At 41.9% G+C, this 10,470-nt stretch overlaps 1 protein-coding gene across 1 annotated transcript in view; it reads right to left on the bottom strand.

Annotated features, from left to right (window-relative positions):
- Positions 1-4,504: 4,504 nt before the first annotated feature.
- ST8SIA4 (ST8 alpha-N-acetyl-neuraminide alpha-2,8-sialyltransferase 4) overlaps positions 4,505-10,470 on the bottom strand; it is a 52,005-nt gene continuing 46,039 nt past the window's right edge. Inside the window, exon 5 of the mRNA XM_042822863.1 lies at positions 4,505-8,619. Within this exon, the coding sequence (XP_042678797.1) occupies positions 8,337-8,619 (283 nt within the window). The 3' untranslated portion in view covers positions 4,505-8,336. The remainder of the gene's footprint in view (positions 8,620-10,470) is intronic.

Genomic DNA, 10,470 nt, shown 5'->3' with positions numbered 1-10,470 from the left:
CTGGGCAGCCTGTTCCAGCACCTCACCACTCTCATAATAAAGAACTTGCAGAGGGGGCATGTGGGCTACCAACAGACGCAACCAAAGCAGAGCCGGTGGTGGCACGGCTTTATCTATCTTGTGTCATCCATAGTGTCCTGGCAAATGGGACGGCAATGGTCCAGTACAGTGGCCATGCTGTCCAGCTGCTGTGGTAGGTACGAGAGCAAAGGGGATGAGGGGCTGCTCCTCACCCCACCTCTGCAGCTGCAGGGGTCAATCACCGTAGGAAAGGAAGAGAGGCCACGGTCACTCTCTGACCCCGTCAGCGGAGGAACGAGTGCCCGGGTCCCTCAGGAAGGAAACCCTCCCAGTGGGCTGCCCAGGCTGAGGCGTCCCCTTACCGGTTCCCTTTGCTGCTGCGGCCTCCTGGGTGCCCCGGCTGCCTGAGCCAGGCAGGGCGGGGAAGAAGCTGTGGTGGCTCTGGGGACGAGCACTGAGAGCGGCTGTCGGCAGCTCCCAGAGCACGAGACCAGCACCAAGGCTATCCTTGCTGCTCGCTCCTAGCCTCATGGACACGCTCGGCTGGAGTGCAGGCACAGTGAGGGCCATGTGGTCACCATCCCCTGCTGCATATATCACCTGTCCTCATGTAGGGATGTCTATTACCATAGACATTACAAGGGGCGATCGTCAGCTGCAGCAAAGCAACACCAACAAATGCATCTGTATTTTCCCCAGTTCCTCTGTCCATTCCATTCCCCATATCATGTACAGGTGGCACTTGGGTTTTGCAGCAGTGACCAAGGCTTTGACTGTGTTTTTGAACAGGTCGCCCCAATCTTGATTCATCTCCAGATCCATACAGCACAGTGGTGCCTTCAACAAAACACATCTGCCTTTGAGGTAGCAGGACATGGGCCTAATGACTCTCCTTATATGCCTGCAGTTCTGCCCAGTCCTCTGCATCAAAGGAAGCCCTTGGCTTGCTCTCAGAGATTTTTTCTATTTTTCTCCCCTACTTGAAGGTAGCAGGCCTATTCCAGGCTCTACGTCCTTTCTTGGGCCACATACAGGAGTGACATCAGCAAGGAAGAGGAGACTACTGCAACACTCAAGCACTTGCTCTGTGAGAAAAGCCTGCGTGGCCAAACCTGATTCAGTACAGAGCAGAAAAGGGGTAGTTAAAGAGGAGTTATGAGGTTCAGGCTGGAGAGAAAGAAAGATCATGGTGAAGCTCATTAAACACCAGTGATACATGGAATCTGTAAGTCTAGAGGTTTTGAAGAGCTGAGTGAGTACAATCCAGTCACAACTATTGTACGTCCGTTTACACCAGTTAAGTCCAGGAAGAGAAAGCACTGCCAGTCTATAAGGTAGCAATTACATCCTCAGTTGCATCAACATTTAGAAATTGCAATATGAGAAATCCACCTTCTTCATTTCGTTCATTGGTTTCCAAGAGGATATTTCAGAATCTAAGAGATCAGGTGAGAGACTGACTATTTGATTGTCCTGTTTTGCTTTCGAAAGAAATTCCTGCATTGAAATGTTTGGTGCAGTGCTTTGATGTGGCAAAGGATAAGTGGTAAAATTTACAAAAGCAATTGAGGTTGAATTTTGACATCATTAGGTCCATGGTTGGGATTAGTTTCATCTTTCCCACACAAACTGGAAGGAAAGTGGAAAACTAAACATAAAAAGAGAAAATAGTACTCAGAGGAAAATAAAATGTGAGACCTCCCTAAAACAGGGTTTTATTCAGTGCCCAGCTAGCAGCTCCCACTGTCCCTCACCATATGGAGATACTCATGCTGAAAAGAATTCTGTTCAAGTAACAGAAAAGAAATGCCATAGTCAGGGTGAGATGCCCATGGGTCCCACTCACTGCCCTCAGGTCAGGAGTACTGTTTGGGGAGCAGAGCCCCTTTGCCTCCTGCTCCAGCTGGACATTAATTGTTGCAGGTGAAACAGTCTCCCTGGATGACTCCAAAAGATCAAAGCCCTTTAGCTCAAGGCCTCCATCTCTTGGGGTGATTTTAAAAGCCCAAGTCTGAGTGCCATTGGCTTGTCAGAACTGCCATGTGCTGCCCACTGACAACCTTTCTTCTACACCTCCATATCTCCCATTTGCACACTGCATGTGCGCCCGCAATTGGCACAGCAGCACTTCTCATGGCTTCCATTCCTCTAAATTTCCCCAGATTCAGAGGAAACTGCCAAAGATGTCATGACTTTTTCTAAACACTTCTGAAAGCATGTCCTGCAGCAGCCTTCCAAGGAAAAAGGCGTAGAGATCTGCAAAAGAAGATTTGGAGTCAACCAACCCAAACCTAAATTTATGCCTTTGATATATGTCTGTATGTCTATCAATTAGGGAATTTAAGAACTCTGATGGGAGTGTTGAAAAGATTAATCAATCTTTTCATCCTGTCGCTAAGCATGGTTGGGGCCCACGGCAGGGTTTGTAGCTGTAGCCAGAGCCCTAGTGCATGCGGGGCAGCAGGACAGACTTCTTGTGTATCACAGACAGGCTTTGAGTGCTTGAGAATTTGAAAGTATGAGAATGAGTGAGACCAACTTGTGTTCTTCCACTTTTTATCTGTAAGTAAATCACCTACCTCTCCTGTTTGCCCCCTCCTGGTATTTACCACACTGGCAGAGTTTTTGATCCTGTCAGTATACAGCCTCAGCTGCATGAAGCAATCCCCTGCTTTTAACAGCTTCCGTTATCCTATAACCAGTAGTCATTGCTAAGCCCCTGTCCACACTTTGTTAATCCCCTGAATCCTTGTGTTGTTTCTCCAGCACAAGGTTGCTCACCCCTCATTACAATGGTGGAAACCACTTTACCTCTTCTGGATTCTGGAAGTCCCATTCTGAAACTGTCCCACTGGGATTCACGCTGAAGGCGTTAGTTGCTCCTGCAAGATGGTAAATCCGCCTATGCTGCAGCACCAAGAAGTAACAGGCCTGACAGTAGTCACTTTTTTTCCAACCTTGAGCCTTTGAAAACAAGCTACCTGGGTCCTGAAGTTTTGTTGTCCAAATGCTTCCTATGTACTTCATCCCTTCATGACAGATTTGGTTATAAGCAAGTACCTGGATTGTTTTATCCCAAAGCAGTCTAACCGTGCCAGATGGAAGAAATGAGTCTGTGAAGATACCCTGACGCCAACCCTGGTTCTTGGAGGCACTGATGGGTGGGTGTCTGTGGGTAATTTTATCAAATACATGTGGAGAACTGGTGACCAGGCCTGGAACCACTGAATTGGGCTGCTGGCAGAAATGATCAGCTTCAGCTGAGGGATACTGGCAGACAGATACTGAGTATAAACCATGACCCAGCTTTCTCATTTTAAGCCATGACAAAGTTCAGATACTAGAGTGCAGGTAACTTACTGCACTTAACTTACTGCTAAGTGATTGAAGGAATATGGCAGCTTCCTCCATCTGCTCTGCCTCAGACTGCTGCTGCCTGGCTGCTGTACAGCTGGCTCCAGCCCAAATGCTGCCCCCAGCAGCCCCACACATAGGACTCCACATCTGAGGGGCACAGCCTCCAACCCCGGGGATGGCAGAGCCAGCAGGCCCTGCTGTAGGCCCACATGCAACATCCCTGCGATATCATCAGCACTCACACACCCTCCGCTCCCAGCACAGAACAGCACAGCCCCTCTGTGGCACAGCCTCTCTGGGCTTCTCACCTGCCCGTGCACCCCCAGCTGCCTGATGCCCCCAGTTTGACACTGGGGCCTGGCACCCCATCCATTCATTCCTTCCCCAGGAGCCGGCACCCAATCCTTGACACTCCAACACATGTGAGACAGAGACTGAGATCACACAGAGAGATTACTGAGAGGATTTAATAGAGACAGAACAGGCTGTGGTGATCAGACGCAGACCTCAGACAGACAAACGTACTGACTGGCAAGGATTCACACGCGACCAGCCCCTCCCTACCTATCTCTTCTATCTGCTCCCCATTTTGCTGACCCCTGTCCCCTTCCCTTACAGGCCACCTTGTCAGCTGACACAGTGCCACTGACCCCCTCTGACATCCTGGACCCTCACATCTACATCCTTATCAGCTGCAAAGACCCACTTTGTGTGCAGTTTCTTGCCAACCCATCAGTTAGTGTGAGTGACCAAGCTGGTTTCTTGTTCTTGCCTCTGTTATATTTGTATACCAGGTTTGTGCCTCCATATATTTCATTGCTTCCCCCTTTCCTTGGCATCCTACTTAACAAGGTCCTCAATCAGATCATCATACTGCTATAAATACTTTCACACTCCACATTAACAAGCAGCATGACTGCTTCTGTTAACATGTGTGGATCAAATCTGTGTCTGTCTATGTTCTTGTTTATGGCTTCCACCTTTTCTTAATGTCCACTTTTGTGCTGAGAAAGTCCTCAATCACACACCCTTAAAGGAGAAGACACTCTCCCACTTATCTTCACAATTTGCACGTAATTGAAAAGTCTTATCAACACTGTATTAGAAATGAATATGGAGTAGAATATAGCAGAAAAATGAAAAAAAAAATCTTTATTTTTACAGTTGTACAAATAAGAAAACAATCCCCAATAGCTGTACTTGGAATAATATTAAAGTGTCAAACATGACAATTCTGACAGAATACATATCAATACTTTAAACCACAGAAATTGTGTTACATATGCTCAGTAGCAGTAGTACTGTGCAGGAATGATGCTCTCTGTAAACGCTCTTCCTTTATTTTATCTACATTTAGAACAATTGTGCTTTTCCCAACACACAGTAACAGTGCTCTTAAAAATAAATAACGTGCAATTTCAGATTAATATCCTGAAATATGCTAATCTAGATCCCCATCTAAATCCCGGACACATCTCTCCAGGAAAGTCACTGTAAGGAGTGCTCAGCACTTTTTTCAGATCAAACACTAATAAAATGTTCTGAACCTACACCTATTTTTCTTCAAATTGCAATCAATTTAAAAAAAAAAGTTGGTTTTTTTTTTTTTTTTTTTAAAAAAAAAAAGGTGCTGACCTCAGGCATGTACTGATTCTCTTGTTTAACAAAATAATGATAGTTTTTACTAGACATTGTACTGTGTAAACAATCCAAAGTCTGAAAGGTTCAGTGGAGAGTGGCTCAGAGCTGAGACAGAAAGAATTTTCCCAAAGCTGAAAACTTAACAATGAAAGGTATTTATATAGCATATATTCATATCATCTTTATGAAATATAAGAGAAAGACTGCCGCAGCAATGTTAATATACACGATGTTAAACAATTTGTAATAAATCTACATGAATGAAATTGAGTTCTTCAATGTAGAGCTGCGATAAGATTTGGAAAAATATGCAGAGCTGTCCTGATGTAGCTCCTGGTTCTTATTTTTAACATATATTTTAAAAATATGGCTGGCAATTACCATGGCTTATGGGAGGATAAATTTGAGGAACACTCAGCCAATGGGTATTCCACAGATGATCATCACAATATTAGGTATCTTTCTTTTTATGCTATCTACTTCCTGTTTGTTGTGGGTGGTGTTGGATGATAGAAGTAGCAATTTTAATAAAGCCTGTTATCTGATAGGGAACACAGAAGGTATGAATATTTATAGAAAAACAGAAATGATCTATGGAGGTTTGGAGGTATGGAGGTTTGAGCTGTTCACCGCTGCACTGAGAAGGATCAGTAGGTGAAATATATTCCACTGTAAAGTCCTTATGCAGCTGCTAAGCATTTGGGGTACCTTCGCTTCTCCACTAGGTCAACGGTAGGGAAAAAGTCATTCAGCTGACCCGGGACCTGGGATGCCAGGAGAGACATGTACAAAGATCCCACAGCAATACAGAAGCAGGTCTAAAGGAAAGGTGAGAAAAGATGTTTGCAGAGTCCACTGCTACGGCTTCCTAGCAGTAACAGGGCTAACAACCAAAGCCATTAAACCTACCAGGAAAACTCCAGGGTACATTGCAACTCAGGTCAACCTAGAGCAACTGGTAACCACTGTCACAAACTAATTCAAAATGGACAGCTTGCAGCACAGTTTGTACTTTGATTTACTTGAATTCTCTTTTTGCAGATAGACTAACACCACTTCGAAGAAAAAACATTCCTAGAGGAACAGATGAAGCTCACTAGATGCTCTTTTGAGCTTCTGCGAGACTGGCATCTGTGAATTCACCAAGGGAAAGTCAATGTGTACAAAATGCATTTCAAAAATTTGACACTAGCTGTTGGGAAACAATATTAACATGCCCACCTTCTATTAAGGAAATATCTTGTCCTAAACTGCAAGTTTTCACAGTGTACACAGAACATTCTGTGGCTGATCAATATCAAGGTAAACATTCCACCTTCTAAACATTCTATGTTCTACTAAGTACTGCTACTTAGGTCCTAGTCATGCCTTCGTTTCAGTGGTGTTCACGTTAGGATCTTATCCCTCACCTCTGTATATAGCTGAAGTAAATTGTCCAGGCGAATAAGGAAAGATGCTACTCTGTCCTAGGTAAAGCACAATAATTTCTGTTTCTCATCAACTTTTAGCAAAACTGTCTGAAAGGCAGTGATTTAATCTACTAAAATGGCATAATCAGAGACCTCTAGCCACGTGTGATGAAATATATGCGAATACACAAAAAGAAAAGTAGTTAACAAGTGGTGTTTTTAACTAGTAATATTTGTTAGTGCCATGCTACATATTGCTCAAACTAGGATAGATAAACCAAACATCACTGGAGATGAAAATCTAACCTAGAGCTGAAAACATCGCAAGAAAATACTCCTGGCATCCATCTCCTTAGTCTAGCCTTACGTGAAAAGGGTGAAACCATAGTGTTTTTACTTCACCTGCTCCTGAAGAGCTAAAACATACTGTACGCACACATGTACTGCATATTGTTGTATGTTTTACTGACCCTCCCATGCCCTCCTATATCCTCTTCATTTCTGAAAGAAAAGAGGGAAAGAATTCTGAATTTCATGAATAAACAAAGTTGATGCTCAGAAAAATCAGTGTAAAATAATGCAGCTCTGTGTTATTTCAGAGAATTATCCATCAGAACATCAAGTTGATAGAAAAGAGGTATATCAGATGGGGTTATCATCCAACACATTAGAAATGTGAGCTTTAAAAGAACTTTTGATCTGCAGTTCATTTATTTTCCATTTAACTGGACATCTTCCTCTTTCACCATATTCCACTGTGTCACCTGAGTTTCTTTAGACTTCGTATTTTCCATTCAATTAGGAATAAAAATCATGTATATATTCGAATGTATGAAACAATTTCTTTACTCTTGCAGATTTTTCTGAAGAACGAAATTATATAGGCAAAGTCTTCACTTTTGAGATGCTTAGTTCAAAAACTTAAACACGTTCCCCTCAGCAGCAAAGAAACATCATTAAATCTACTTTATTTCTTCAAGGAAAAAGGTGTATACACTGTAAGAGTAATCTTTGGTACCAAAAATAAGGGCACCTTTTTGTAAATGTCTTCAAATATGAACACAACAGAAACGCTCTTAAAAAAATGGCTCAAATGACCTATCTCTGAGTGCTTCCACGTATTGACAGCTGTAGCTAGAAAAACAATTGAGAGGTTAAGAGTTGTGTGACAGTAGGCTACAACACAATAACAACTGACACAGTATTTTATGTTTCCCTCCACCCTCCTACCTTTATGTTTTTTTGTATTTTTTGTAGGTTTTTTTTTTTTTTCCTAAGACAATTCCATAAAATATTTACTTTTAATTACTCATTACATCCTCAAAATCCTTTAAGGATTCAATTACTCAAAAGCAACAAAACCCAACCAACAGCCATAAGAAAAACAGCAACAAAAGCTCAGGTTATAATACATGATCAGAAACAGTCCCCTGACTAAATGCATTTACTTGTTTGACCTTACGGATTTCACTTTCTCTACTCAATTCCATCATGATATATATATATTTTTTTTTCTGCCAAAGCCTAGTTTCTTTACAGAAGAAAATATGTTGTCCCCAGGTGATGTCTTCTCTCTGACCACAGTGGTAAGTCAGCAGTAAGCAGGCTATATTTTTTTTTCTTTAATTCATGATGAATGTATCATTGGATACTGTAAACACTACTGAGTATACATTCAAACTTTGTTCTTAGTGAAAGTGGCACTTACTTGAACCCTTGCAGTCAAAATAGCTTAGTTTTATAGCACTTTGCAGGTATAATAGCTGGTTATGTAATTCTGATAAAATTCCTTTTTCCAATGGCTGAAAGGGTATTGAAGCATATCCTCACTGGGATCCCACTGCCATTCCACAGCATCTTTATGATGAAGAGCATATTCCAAACTTCTTACTGTACTTCACATGTGCTTTATTGCTGTACACATTTCCCTGTTGTTAACTTAAGTGCTCCTCTGTTATGTAATACATATAACGTTTTAAACTCTAATGGCATCCTGTGAGGACTGGCATTAGAAAAGTACCGATACTTCAGATCATCATAATAATGATATTTGACTGGTTTTCCATGTAAATCCTTTGGGAATGGCCAAAATCCATACAGGTGAATTTCATCACAAAATCTGGTAGCAAGTGTGTACATGAGGAGACCAGTGCTGGGTCGTTTGATGTGGACCTTGTTTGTCAGCCAGTAGCTGCAAAGAAAAAAAAAGTACATTAAAATCCTCTCATACAACTTCCAGTGAATATATCATGTAAATCATGAGAAAGTGCTCAGAGACAAAAACAAACTGGTGGAGCAGCTGAAATATTGGAAGGAAGGGATGCCATCTGGAGCACGTTTGAGAGGTGTGCCCGGATAAATATCATAAAGTTCAACAAAGGCAAATGCAATCCAAGTCCTGCACATGAGCTGGGGCAATCCAAAGCACAAAAATGGATTGACAGCAGTTCTGATGGGAAGGAACTGGAGGAGCAGTGCTCTGCGCTGCACTGTATCACACTGTGAAGTACTCAAACTGACAATGTGAGCTTGCAGCACAGAAAGCAAACTGTGTTATTGGCTGCAGTGAAAGAATTGCAGCTAACAGGTTGAGAGATCAACAGAAGAAAGACATGGACTGTCAAGATTGGGTCCAGAGGAGGGCCACAGACACAATCATATGGCTGGAGCACATCCCCTGCGAAGAAATGTTGAGACAGCTGGGCTTGTTCAGTCTAGACAAGAGAAGGCTTTGGGGAGACCTAACTACAGTTTTTCTGCACTTTACTTACAGCACCCATTAAGAAATGTATGGAGACATTTTTTTCCAGGGCCTATAGTGACAGGACAAGAGATAATGGTTTTAAACTAAAGGAGGGGAGACTGAGGTTAGATGCTAAGAGGAAATCCTTTACTCAGAGGGCGGTGAGGCCTTGGATGGGGCCCTGGGCAGCCTGAGCTGTTGGAAGATGTCTCTGTTCATGGCAGGGAGATCAGAACTGGATCATTTTTAAGGTCCTTTCCAATTCAAACCATTCTATGGTTCTGTGATTCTACACTTATTTTTATCTATTCATTTTTAAACATCCATTTTCCCCATCAAACAAACAAGTCTCTTTCTTCTCTCTAAACTGAGATCATAATCAGTGACACTATATTTAATTTGTCTTTATACCACCAGGAAGAAAAACGACAGTGTTGGAGAAAGGGTAGCTAAATTAAGTTTCCCTTTCAGGCTTCAACTCTGATAAGAACCCACAATGTCGGCAACTGCTAGAAAACTTCCATTAACATCCTTGATGCTGTGCTGTGATCAGGAAACACAGCTCTTGTCATAGGCTTTCACCCCATGCAGTATCCAATTCACCTCATCAAATCAACCCTACGCTAAATATCTGATTAGCCTTCCAATTACTTCACAGATTATTTGACTAAATATAGAGAAATATAAACAAAGGTAAATACAATTTTTGTAACTAAATACAAATTTAGCTTTAATTAGTTTGCTTGGAAGTACTTAGAGCTTCCTATTTTCGAACAGCAGTCTCTGGAAAAACTCAAAATCTTGTATTTATTTATATTTATTATATTTATAATATTTATATATATTGTGAAATGGTTTGATTTTGTACTCAACAGCACACAAACCCACCTAAAACTACAGGACTGTTACTCTTCTGAAGCAATAACAACATTTGATTGGCAGCTTAAAAGCTGCAGGTAGTTTTCAAAGACATAAGTGGCAGGTGGATACAGAAGGCACATCGAAACTGGTCAGGATTCTGGCATGTAACTCACTTTGATATCTTCAAAATTCACTACCAAAATTGTTTTACATTCTTAATCTTTAAAAATTAGACTTTAATAAACTAATGCCATTCTATTATTATTGCTAACATAACTTTCCCATCCTTGATTCAAGAGAGTTACATAAAAAGAAGGGCACTTAGACATTTAAACCTGGTCATTCTGCTGGTCCAGATAAAGCCACACACATAGCTGTACTGGTGAAACTGTGGGAACAAGAAGCTGTAAAACCAGAAAAATAATCAAGTCCTTATAC

This window comes from Centrocercus urophasianus, unplaced genomic scaffold (assembly GCF_019232065.1).
Source record: "Centrocercus urophasianus isolate 14NV4802_14NV808 unplaced genomic scaffold, USGS_Curo_1.0 seq_21, whole genome shotgun sequence".
Lineage (NCBI taxonomy): Eukaryota > Metazoa > Chordata > Aves > Galliformes > Phasianidae > Centrocercus > Centrocercus urophasianus.
Note: the sequence above shows the minus strand (reverse complement) of the source record. Positions and strands in the feature narration are given on the sequence as shown.